Source organism: Strix aluco, chromosome 3 (assembly GCF_031877795.1).
Source record: "Strix aluco isolate bStrAlu1 chromosome 3, bStrAlu1.hap1, whole genome shotgun sequence".
NCBI lineage: Eukaryota > Metazoa > Chordata > Aves > Strigiformes > Strigidae > Strix > Strix aluco.
Window position 1 is genome coordinate 79,735,822 of NC_133933.1, and position 13,354 is coordinate 79,749,175.

At 42.0% G+C, this 13,354-nt stretch overlaps 1 protein-coding gene across 2 annotated transcripts in view; it reads left to right on the plus strand.

Annotated features, from left to right (window-relative positions):
• LAMA4 (laminin subunit alpha 4) overlaps positions 1 to 13,354 on the plus strand; it is a 106,281-nt gene that overhangs the window by 28,942 nt on the left and 63,985 nt on the right. For both annotated transcript variants that reach the window (XM_074819295.1, XM_074819297.1), the window contains exons 3-4: positions 7,016 to 7,140; positions 11,160 to 11,240. In XM_074819295.1, the coding sequence (XP_074675396.1) occupies positions 7,016 to 7,140; positions 11,160 to 11,240 (206 nt within the window). The remainder of the gene's footprint in view (positions 1 to 7,015; positions 7,141 to 11,159; positions 11,241 to 13,354) is intronic.

Below are 13,354 nucleotides of genomic sequence, written 5' to 3' on the forward strand. Positions count from 1 at the left end.
TCAAGCATGAGCAAAAAGCAGCAGGGAGCTAGCAAAACTCCCCAGCTTATTAGGTACTTCTGACTTCATGAAGAGCTTTGCAGCTTATGGCTCACTCTTTCTTTCTCTAAAGGCGGACTACATATATCTATAGTGACCTTGGTAATACATATTTGGAAAGCTAACCAGAACTAAAACAGCCTGGTGCTGAAATGCAGCCCTTCTCTTCCCCAGAGTGTTTTAGTACGCAGTAGTCAAAAGCATTAGTGTTAATAAACTCATTTTCTCAGATATAGATATTTCCCTCCCTCCCTCTTAGCTATGTTTAAACTTAGTATTTGTTTTCCTACTTGTTTATTGTCGAAAACTTGCCACAGCGAACCCCAACATGCGACCACCTTGCTTCCATTCCCCGCACAGCCTGTATAAGAGGCATGTAGGAAGTCAGGCCAAGACTGCAAGGAAGGGCTGCCATTGCTGTCACGCCTGATCAGCCACAGTTAGCTCAGACAAGTGACGGATAGAGAAAATAGAGGGCCAGGTGGTTTTGGAAAGACATCAGCTCACACTTCACTCATTAATACAGGAGAAGTTCTACACAGAGTGGGTATGTTAACCCAAACTGGATCAGGAAATTAGTTTTTTGCTATTCTTATTATTTTAGGCTGACAGTTGTCTTTACTTCAGTAAAAGTTGTGCAATATTTAGTGTTTCCTTTCAGTGCTTCATCTTCTTCTTCTACAAGAAATTCTGAAAACTAATACTGCATCTCATTCACAGTGGCTGGAGAGAGAAGGCTTGAAATCATAAACCTCAAAGATGAAAAAAATAAATCATGCATCATACCATTATGCTGAAGTATTCTTTTTACTGTTATTACTTTGGGACAGCAATGAGTTCTGGTGTGCTGGCATGGGCAATACTATGCGGTTCTGTAACCTCAGATATGAGGGTATCTCCCAAATTTGGGGAAGTCGAAATCTACATCCAGATGTTATACCTCAGGCCAATCCACTGGCCTAGCAATAAATACAGACAGACTGCACAGCAATGTAAACCACTTCTATCTCTTTACCTATATAATTTATTTATCCTTGTGCAATCATTCTGCATTAACAGTTGTTATAAGACTATCTCTCAGGAGAACAAGAAATAAGGGAGAAATAAAAAAACAAACCCAAAACCCAACAGTTCCTGCTATATTGTAACAATGACTGTTTTCAGCTGCAAAGTACTATTTAGAATTCCTAACCAGGGCTTGAGGACACTTCCAGATTTCAGAGATCATATTTAAGAACCTAGGATTTTGGGCGTTTTTTTTGTTGTACTAACTTTACCAGAGGTAGGGCTGAGTATTAACTTTTGGTTGCCCCTGGAGACTCCCCATTCCATCCAGCATTAGGTGTCTAACACAGGTGCTCAGCACTACTCTTTCTTTTACTTTATAGGGTACACAGAAAACCAGGCTGCTATCTGTTTCCTATGGAGGAGGTTCAGCCTTCCTAAATTGTACTGTGTAGCCATCCAATGAAATAATTTCCCTATAACTGCCTAAATGGCACATTTAATGAAGATGGTGCCATTGAAGACCTTTAGACAGATCTCTTCTCTCTTAAGTTCAGGTTCCTAAATTAGGTGGGTCAGATTCCCACCTCTCAGATTTTCAGTTATATTCATTTACAGAAAAGCATGTTTGTCTTGTGCTGGGAAAGTTGTCCTAGTACCATTGCCTGAAGAGAATCAACAAATTTTTCATTATTATTTGTGCACAAGTGTATGTACTAAGCAGAACTGCATCACATGAAGTGCTCTGTGATCATAGAACAGTGGTTCCAGCTTTACATTCCAAGCAAATCAGTTCAGAAGCTCAGTGCTGATAATCATTCCCTCCCACAGCACCTTTTAATGTGCTTTTCATGTGTGTAAGGTATAGATAGTTACAGTAAGGGCCAGGCAGAAATGCCCACCCTGATTGATGGTACTCAGTGAGAACAGAGTAGTAGGACCAGCTGAGGCATTTTCTAACATAGGAAAATACACTCCAGCCACTCTGTCACCTGACAAGCTCCTGCTGGTGTGCTGAGGGATGAATTATTATATGCTATAGTCTCATATAGGAGCTTTTAGAAGCCAGGCTGCTATTATATTGGATTACATCTCCTGAAGCTGAAGTGTCCATGAGGAAGGGACACCTCTGCCTTGACTTCTGCTTTATCAAAATAAAGGTTGTATTAACATGGGCATATGGAAAAAATTTAGCTTAGAATTTTAACTTCCTGCAATTTGAAACAGTTTACAAAAAAAGCAGAGTATTATAAAGCCTAGTTGCGATATTTCTAACTGCGTGGTTGTATCTGTTTCTGTGACCTTTACTATATCTCACTCTGCTCTGTACAAAGATAGGCAGCAATTTTCTTCTAAACTTCAGTGTTTGAGGTCCTAAGATACATATCCCTGCATATCTTCTAGAGATTTTTACTTCAGTCTTTCTTGTTTTTCAAAAGAAACCAAAACAAAAACTATATAATGAGTTTCTTTATTTAAAAAAGTAGACACCAATATCAGTAAACATATTTCTATAATTTTGTGAGTACATTTGAATGAACCACTGAGACAGGGAAGGCTATGAGCAATCCCATACATAGCCCGGTTGCTAACAACAACCATAAATGATGTCTTTTATTCTAAAGCATGTATGAATACCAGGACCAAGAGAAGCCCATGCAAAGCACTTCTTTAAAATACAATAAATGGAATTCCATTCTTTTCTTCATCATTATTTCTCTGTCAGAAGTGATCCATTTAGAAGCAAATGCTTTTCTCAAACTACCAAGCCAGTGTCACCCAGTGCTGAGAATCACCCATGAGGTGCAGTGAGGGTGTCCTCCCTGCCTTCAGAGATGGCTCCCAGGCGTATTGCAGTCAGCAGCTTTGTTGGCGATGCAAGCTAATGGAACAAAAAATATAAGGACACTTTTTTATCACTGTAAAAATATGATTCTAAATGTCCACAGGAGTTTTCACTTGTTAAATAAGATAAAGCCACTTTTACATAATCACTAACCAGAGAAAAACTACAAAAGTGCCTCAAGCACTCAGCTAAGAGGGTCTTTGGGGTAAAAGGGCCTTTTAGCACTTTCCTTCAGTTTAGAAGATGAAAAACACTGCAGACTTAAGGACCAACATTTGCTGCCCTACTCTGTTCATCAGAGTAGTATCTGAGCTTTGGAAACCAGTAACAGATTTCTTCTGATAATATCCACGTGTTGTTTGGAGAGCTGAGGACCGGAGAGGTGAAATGAATTGCTCAGAGCACAAAGAGCATGATGAAGGCTACAAGTGAATGCAGTCCAAAACAGAATGCAGCCGACCTAAGGCCTCCACCAGTGCTTCAGATACAGGATTGCTCTTTCTCTTCGAGCGCTCAGTGCCCGCGCTCTCATCTCTCTCCTGTGATATATTAACATCACTTTTTCCTTGCATAGTGACAAATGCAAACTATTTTTAAAACTATTAGGCTTCCCGTGTTTTCTGGCTCATGCCATGTGCCTCACAGCTAGTGCACTCTCATCAGAGAGGAGTGTGAGTGAGATCTGGACATCTCTCTAGTGGCTGTGTGCCACTCTGCCCTCATTTGCTCTCAGTTTCTCTGCTCTCACCAAGTTTCTTTCCTCCTCCTTCTCTTCCTCCTTGTCAAGCTTTCTGTATTCTCTCATTTTAGAGCTTTTTAGTTAAAATAATCTTCTGGTTTTCTGTATACTAAACACTTTCATCTTTACAGCAAATATTACTATGAAAAACCACCTTTAGCTCTGCAGCTAGTGGTGTCTAATCTATTTAAAGATTCATGGAAAAAGAGATTGACTTTTTTCCTTTCTTTATCATATTCTACTTGCTGTAGAGTTACCTGGCCAAATCACAGCCCTGTAGAAATGAATAATTGCTGTGTGATGGGTTCTGTATGAGTATAAAACGTGCAGCAAGACAAAGTCTTCTAGAATCAAAAAGGGTCTGAGCTAAACTAGTGAGTCCTAACTGGGGAGCTTTAATGGGATTCAAATAAGGAAGACTGGCTAAAAAACATCAGATGTGTTTTCACAAGGGTGAGTGTCCTTTACTAAAATGACACTGTTCAATGTAGATTGAGGATATCTGGACACAGACTTAGGGGAAAAAAAAAAAAAAACACAAACAAACAAAAAAAAACCCACCAAAAAAAACCCAAAAACAAACAAACAAAAAAAACCCCAACCAAAAACCACCAATGTTACCAGGAAAAAATTCTGCCACTAAATCAAAGTTACAATACTAGTATACAAAACTCATTTAGCGATGCCTGTGCAAATGAAACTTGACTGTTTTCATTAAATGTCTTCCCTAGTCACATTCCTCTCTCCTCATACTCTTTTCTTCAAAGAACACACCATGTTTGGAGTAGAAAGTGAGTTTCAGATCTGTAGGGACTGGCTCAGATGAAAAACTGGTAAGCTGAGCTCAGCCACCTAAGCCTGGCACTGCGGAAGAAGCTCCAACTGCAGAGAGGCTGAGGTGCCCCATGACCTGCTCTGGGGAGCTCCCTCCTGTTGTGAGCACTCCTGAAATCCGACACCCAGCTTTCCTGTTATCCCAGGGACCACCATCTGTTGACAGCACAGTGACTTCTGTGGTAGGATTAAACAAGTGCTGGAGAATAAACTGGGGCACCACAGTCATTTCCTAGCACCTGCTCCAGCTCTGAACATAGCATAAGAGATCCCCTGCCAGGCCCAACTGAAGGTCTCTGCAGCCCATATTGGGTCTCCAGTGGTGGCAATAGGAGATGCTGTTTGGGGAGGGCACCTAGCCTGGCCCATTTCTGAAGTCTCTGTTTCGTACTCTACTAGCATCCACAACTGCTGTATTAGGGTATGTTAGCGATATGTACATACCTCCTGAGTCTTTTTAACATCTATTTATAAATCTGTTGCCCATGAATTTCTCTAGGAAACCCCTTTTTGTCCCTGCAAAAACTGTCACCTCCTGGCAGCAAGTTGCACAAGTGTCCTACCTTCTGTGTAGAGAAGTACCTTTACAAGTCAGTGCCCCTCAGCTTTTGTATTGAAGGATTTGTGTGAACCATTGTGCAGCATTCAGCTTATTTACCAACTTTGCAATTTTACATAACCCAAACACACCCTGCCAGCCCTTCTCTTCCAGCTGAGCTGCCCTACCATTTTTGGTCTCTGTAACACACGGGTGAATAATGAACCAAAATGGTGTCAGCACCAAGGCCTAGGTGATCCCAATAGTAACTCTTCCCAATTCTGAAAAGTGACTGTTACATCCTACCCTTCCTTCCTAGTCTTTATCTGCTTTCAGTTTGTAAAAGAAACTTTCTTCAAGTCCCCTGACAACTTAGTTGGCTTTTTTGAAAGTCCAGATATGTTATGTCCTTTGGCTCCCCTTCATACACTTGCTTATTTGCACCATTACCCAGAAGGTTAGTGAAGAAGAAGTTCCTGAATTAGACGATGCTTAGTCATGTACTCAGAGATCTTCTTTATTATAGACACTGTCATCTTACCAGGGATGGAAATCATATCCATCAGTCTGCAGCTTCCATGTTCCGCTGTTTGTAGGTCAGAAGAGAAAAGAATCAAGCACGCTAACCCAAAACCACAGGAAATATGCACTGACAGAGTACTTCTTCACATATTTCTGCCATGGAGCTGACTCCTTGCTGCCTCAAGCCTTGCAGAGCTATTTGCATCTGTACTGTATCAGTACAAAATGGTGTGACTGGAGAGTTCTGATTCAGGGACAGTGAAAAACTCATTGCACAGTTGCAAGAAAGAAAAGCACTTCTGTACCTTTTCTACTCTTTTAAAGTAATTCAGTGAGACAGCTAGAATTTGGAGGGTTGTGGGGTTTTGATGACAACTTCTGGGTATTTTGCTGAAGTGGAAAGGTGGACAGGAATCTGCAGGAGTCCTGCAGCATGCAGGAGCACTGTTCATGCACTCTGCACCGGTCACCCACCACCTTGCCAGGTGCCTAGGGGGAAAACCCACATAACCTGTGGCACCTAAGTGCAAAACAAAAGATATAACAATACTGACTTAAATCTATTTAGAACTGTTTACAGCTAACCTTGACATTTTTTTGTGATAGAAAATATCTGAGAGGCACAATTTTGTACTTAGCATCATGAAATATTTTGGAAAAAATATTCTGTATGAATTACCACAGCTTGATTTACTTCCATGGAGTCCCAACAATATCAGCTGGTGATCAGTTTCCCTTGGCATGAGGAAGCTTATTTCCTCACAAACATTAAACCATGGAGATGAAGCTTGCTTGTAAAGTGAGTGACATTTTGTACAGCTGCTCTGTATCTTATAGAAAGGCCACTTATAGAAGACTCCTACTTCTTCCCTTCATTAAGTGGACCTCCTTTAAGGCTGAGAACAAGGTGTAGTAATAACACATCCCTTCATGCTGTAACACTTTTCATCTCAGGAGAAAAACATCAGAGCCACTGGTGTATTAGCCACCATTTGCAGGCAGATTGCCCCGATGCTCTTTTCCAGTCATCAAGTTCAAGAAGCAGCCTTGCTGAAACCTGTATCTAGGCTGAAATATGTTGCTAGTTTCTACAAGCAGATATTTTTCTTTTTTTTTTTTTTGGTGTCAGTAAAAGGGATTTTTTCCTGCTGGCACATGCAATTCAAAACAGGGCTGCTGGCTACACCTGAGTACCTTTGACATCTCTGACAACAGGCAGTGCTGCTTCTGCTCCAGCACCTGGCAGGCACATATGTCTGTTCTGTCCTGTAGAGCACCTTGCCAACTCTTGCTGGATGGCCAGTGTAATCATTTATAGCATTTTTATTTGCAGCAGTGTTAGCTGGTTTGACTGCATCTGTCAATGCCTTGAAGGGTCGAGGTCTGGCATCAGCCCCTATTCTGCTTGGCTGGGACTCCAGCTACATGAATTATTTCTGAATTAGGCACCACCTCTGTTTAACTTTCACCATCCTCTCTCTTTCCACTGAAGGACTGCCAGAGGAACACAACAGGACAGCACTGCGAGCAATGTCCAGATGGCTTCATTGGTGACGTTGTCAGAGGAGTGCCCACGTTCTGCCAGCCCTGCCCCTGCCCCCTGCCAGCACTTGCCAAGTATGTAAAGAGTCTTTGCTTCTCTTTGATCTGGGCTGGCTTTGGCCCTTTCCAAGGTGGGGTCAGCATCCCTTCCTGGATGCAGGAGGCAAAGACTGCTGCCCTTGCCATCCAGGGGAAAATAAGAGGACTACCAGCTGCTCACATTTATAACCACAGGGAACAGCATTTCATTTAGAACGTGTAAAATATCCTTAAGAGCTCATATCAATTCTTACCAAGAGGGAGGAAAAAAATATTTGAGCAAATTCAAGTTTACCCTCTTTTATGTAAGAGAGATTATTCAGCTGTCTGGTTACTTTTAAGAATCCCTTAAAGACCAATTCCTGAGGAAGGTGGTTTCAGAGATGTATGTGGCTGAGACAGACAGACAAACAGAAAGATCAATCCATGACCTCTGGAGGATAAAACCAACCACAAAAAAGCATAACCTGGCAGTCTCCTGAGTCAACAGCAGCTGGATTTGGTCAGTACAGTACCTGTTAAAAGGAAAGGACTGGAGGACCCTGTGGCAGGTACAGTGCCCCTTCAGCAGATGCCCAGCTACCTTTGGGTAAGAAACTCCAAAGCCTGACAGAAAACCAAGACCAAGCCAAAGAACTCCAACTGTTATCCACTTTGTGCCTTCAGAAGAAACAAATAACTACAAACCATGACCAACTACTAGAAACTGTTAGTGTCACATCAGTAATGCAGCTGTAAGAAATTATCAACTTCCTCTTGCTTGAGGTCTGTGCTCTGGGAGAGAGGCACCTATGCAAATCCCACTATAGTGCACAGAGGAGGTGCTAGTATATACTTGCCAATGGATTGAAACTATTTTTTAGTGAGCTACATACTCCCCTTGTGTCATTTCCCATTCTGCTTTCAGCAGGGCTTCTAAGCAAAGGGGACTTTCCTCACTGTGTTTGTTTGCAGTTGCTATAGGATTACTCATACAGCCTTAAGGTGAGATGAGCTGCATTTTGCTCAGCTGCAGCTAAAAATGGCAATGGAGCAAAATTACTCCATCCAAACTCCCACAGATCACCTCTTGGCTTTCGCAGTGAGCTGCAGATATCTGAGGAGGGCTGTGGGGTGGAGAACAGCTATTGTTGAAAAACTGCAGATTTGCCTGGATTAGAGATAAAAATACTCCAGAGGCAGGGGAAGAACCTGGCTTTGCTCACATGTAAAAAGGCTTAGGAGTGAGCAAGCTCACAGATGAAGCAGACCACTTTCTCCAGTTTCAGTAGTGGCTGTAATGCCAGAAATAGTAGAAATACAACAGTCAGAAGCAGTGCTTTTTCCTTAGCAAAAGAAAGTGGTTTGTTTTTTTTTTTAACCTGTTGGGCACAGAGCACCCACTTCAGTGTAAGGAGCTGTTCTTTCAACGACAACCTGCACGGCACAAGAGGCACTCCCACACAAGATCCAGTCTTTACTAAGCATGATCAGTCAAGCAAGGTCTAGTCTGTCCTCCCTACAGAGTGATTTGACAGAGCATGGCTGGGTCTGTATTCATCCATCTGCCTGCCCAGTCTTGCAGCCCACCAGGCTCTGCAGCAGTGCCCCCCCACAGCAGGGAGCTGGCCAGCCCGTCAGCCTTGAGGGGCTCGGGGCGGTGGGACCAGCAGGCACCTGAGTGACAGGCTATCTCTGCCAGTGCAATGGGAGATGGGCGCAGAGGCCAAGGAGCACTCCCAACTTCAACATGCTCCTTAGCCCTTCTGCTAGGGACATATGCCTCTCCTATTCAAGACCACTAGAGATAAGGAAGCCTCAAACCCAAAAGGACAACAGCATGGGATTGGGAAGGGAGAACAAAAGTTGCAAGCAGACTGAATGCAGATGCTTCAACATTAGCAGCAGTATAGGAGTTGGACTTGATCTTCATGGGTCCCTTCCATCTCAGGATATTCTATGTTCTGTGATGTGTCACTCCTTTAAAACTACCTCAGTAAAAATCCACTTCAATTTTTCAGGGTTTTCCCTCAGAAAAGTCCTGAAGACAATAGTTGAAGGAATATCTGATCCCAATTTGCCTCATACACCTACTTAAATAACATGCAGAAATTGCCTGCTCAGCTTCTTGCATGAGAGAGGCCTGACCACAGCAGTAGCCTTCAGCTGGGGCTGGAACAGGCAAATAATAATGATTGAGCAACACTCAGCCTTGCATAACTAAATTCAAAGAACAACAGTCTTTCTTATTTTTTTCATTTTTCCTCCATTAATCCTACTCCATTTATATTAAGGCAAACCAGTAACTCTACCAGAGAGCAGAGAAGCATTAAAAGCCTTAAATAAAGAACATCCAAAGGATGTTGTTTTGTACTTTGTTTTACTTTGGAAATAGCCAGTGAATTCATAATAGTTAGACAAAGTGACCAAATCTGTAAACTAACAGACTCATCAGATACATATTTTTTCTTGGGATTCATCTGTGTGTCTCTAGATTTTCTGACCAGACTATCTTCATATCTGCTATCCTGGGAAATTTTGGACATTACACATGAAGCGTAATGATGTCTCTTGGGAATAAAAAAAGGAGGATGGAGATTGCTTCACAGTCCAGCAGATGTTACTTCTTTTCAAACCTGAGGGAATTATATGAACTTTTTTTTCCTAAAAGATCACAAAAATGTAAAACTTCAGGGAAGCTTCAGTCTTATTTCATAACAAGTCCACAATGTGTTTCTTTTCAACTACGTGCAGGAATTAGCCTCTGTAAAAGAAGAGGAAGGCTGCCAAACTGTTGTGATTTTCTCAATATGTTCTCATAAAAGCTTTTCAGAAGTTAATTTGTGAATTCTGTGAGAAAAATCTCATTTTATGTTCTCTCTGGTTATATGAAATGTTTTGAGACAGCAGAGATCCAGGCGCAGATTTATTTGACCTTGGTTGTCCAACCAGCTGAGAAATGTTGGTGGGAACTAAAATTATGGAGGAATCCTTGTCACCTTTCAATGCTGCTCGTTCCTGGAACAAGCAGTGCAAGGATCATGCTCTTTATCATCGCTCAGAGTCTTTTGTCCTGTGTGAAGGGGATGCAGCCTGGCCACAGCTGCCCAGCACTGCACAACTCAGGACCTACATTTTAGCAACCATGAGCCTGAAGCTGACAACTGCTGCCACTCACTACTCTGGATGCATTCCAGTGCTGGCAGGAATTTACTCACACATACTGCAAATAACTGGAAATATCTTTAGGACTGTATGTCTTTTTCCTGAACATGTATTTAAGCCATGTCCATCACTGTGTTTGAAGTGTATACAATTTGCACTTTCCACATCTGGCTGCTGCTGTTCCTTGGGACACATATTTAGTTAAACATTTGCTAAATCCTGGAAACCTAAGAAAGCAAAGGAATCCATGATTTAGAATCATGGCAGTGAACATACAGCCCAAGCCATTACTGCAATCAGTATCACTACTTGGCATGTTGGTCTCAGAAGGGGCCCCAGACTCTTTCCAGCTTACTCAGAGAGATGATAGAGCAGCCTCAGTTACTGTAAATGAGGATGACATCACTGAGCTCAGGTTTCACCACTCAGTACTTCCAGATAGGATTTGAGGAAAACTGTAGGATTTGCATAGAGAACTGTTGCACCCATTCCAGAATCTCAGTTCCTGAAGTGCTCACTGTGGTGTCTTTCATAAGCAATATTTTACCCCTTAGAATAAGAGACAGAAAGCAATTTACATGCCATACACATTTATCTTAAGTCCCTTATCTAAAATGTGTATATCAAAACCTGCAGGTATGTCTGATTTACACTGCAAGACAAGAACTTCTATATATCTGTATTTATATAGCTCCATATGCTATATACCAATTAGTGCTTTCCACAATAATTAAAAAGACTAAAGGGGTATAATGTGAAAAACATACAGAGGTTAAGAATAGCTATTCAGCAATGAGTAACCAAGAGCCAGAGCTCACACTGACAGCAAATGTCCATAATGTAATAAAGAAATACTCCCAAGTGTTTGCCATTACCTGCTATTCTAACTATTCATTCTAATGAAATTCCAGCTTTGCAGTCTCCTGTTACAGAAAAAGTGGAGGCGTGCGCTGTGTCTGTAAGGAAAACTATGCAGGACCCAACTGTGAAAGGTAAGAAACTAACAGCATGACTTACTGGACAACGATACCGAAGTCCAGAGTCCTTGAGGGAATCTTCCCATACAGGGAAGAAACCTTGTGCATGTGTTTTCATCGGGTTAAATCATGTATGTTAAAGGATCTCATTCAGTTCCTACTAAAAACCATAAGAACTTGCTGTGGAGACATGTCAGGGTAAGACAGATATTTATATCTGATGCATTTTGATCAAGTTCTTGCACTTTGTGTACCTTCATGTGGTGATCTTCCTAAAAGGAATACAATTTACAAATCAAAATACAAAATACAAATCAGAAACAACAGCTGAAGTGAAAAATAACTACCACATAGATGCCTCTTGCAGTTCACCACTCTAAAACATATAGCAGGCTTCCACCAAATAAATTTTTCAAAAGCAAAGGAGAAAATCAATTATCTAGTCAAATTCTTAATGGGCAGATGCAGCTTTTTTAGTTAAATTTTAAATGTACTTCTCAGGCGTAATTCAAGAAAGTCAAGCAAACAACCAACGCCAGTGTTGCTTTTCAACTTTCCCTTATGCCCATAAACAATTTCTGGTAAATATCCTCTAAATAACAAAGTACACAAATAAATGGAGCTATACAGCAGAAATATAACTTATTCTCCTATCTTGTAAAGGGCCATCTTACTCATTATGAACACACATGGATGATGTTTCAGTGGATGTCAGAGGCCTGATTATAATTCAGAAGTTCTCCTTGAGTAGCCAATAAATTAAAACAGTTCTAACACAAAGACTGAGGGGTATAGGATGGTTCAGACATTGGCTTCCCTGAACACCTCATTTTGTTTTTCCTTAATGCCCCTGAAGTATTTAAGACTTCAGTCCACTGTCATTAACGGGCAAATCTTGAATTCAAATGATACTTAACGTAACTATCAGAGAAGAGAGAAAGGGGATGCTTAAGATGCAAAGAGAAATCAATATGAAAAAGGTAAGATGAAAAAAAGAATGAAGGCTTTTGCCCTTACAGATGATGCAAAAACATCAGCATATTACCTCTGCATCACTAACATGGTGACAGCAATATTGAAAGCCCTTTAGACAGATGGCACAAAAATAAAAAAAAACGCCCTTGTTTCCAGGCTTATGGCTGTATTCTTTTGTTCTTCTAAAATGTCAGATTTATACACAAAGGGTAATGCAGACAATTAAAAGGTCAGTGAGGTTTCTTAATGGTTATTAAAATGTCAACCTAGACTACAAGCAATTCAAATCCTATGAAATGAGTAGCAGATGCATAGTAACAGAAGAAAATAGCATCAGCTTTGTTTTCTAATAGTCACTACCCAGCCTGACACAGTGCGTCTGTCTCAAGGAAGGCAAAATTGTGTAAATGAGTTAGAAAAAGCTACAGAAAGGAATCACCATGTCCTGGTCACCGTGTTAAGTTCTTGACTAACTGCTGGGGTAAGCAGCAAGCACTGGCAAACAGGATTTTCCTTCTGGTAGGCTCCTGGTCCTACTCCTATTTGTGTCAGAAACGACGAAGAACGTTTCAAAGACTAATGAGAAATGCATTGTTTGTCCCTGTCCACTTGCTAAAGAGCAAGTCCCTGCCTCACATATGCTGCTACTAGGCACTGCCACCACTCCCTGCTCCCACTGACAGCTCTCATGCTGTCAACAGGCTGGCAGGGGGACTGGGGGATCCTGAGCAAGAAGGGGCATTGCCCCTGCCCTTCCCTGCAGCCCAAACGTGTCCCCAGGGAGAGGAAGGCTTCGTCCTGCTCACTGCTCTCCGCTCTCCCTCCCAGCTCTCCCCAGCAGTCGGTGACTGGTGCCGTGGAGCAGTGAGCTGCAGGACACCCCTCCACGGGCACCCCTCCACGGGCAGCGCGTGGGATCCCCAGAGCAGCACACCGGGAGGCAATCTGCTTCATTTCCTCTGGCATTCGTGCAGGGGGCTTTCTTGTGCTGCTCCAGGGCTTGGCACAAACCTCTCCAGTTCATGTCTGCCAGCAAACGGTGTTGTGAAATCACGGAGGCCTTTGCTAGGAACTGAGAAAACCAGCTTCCCAATTCGAAATTTAGGAATGAATCATTTTGCTCCTAGACTTCAGCAATAAGGCATTAAGGTGGT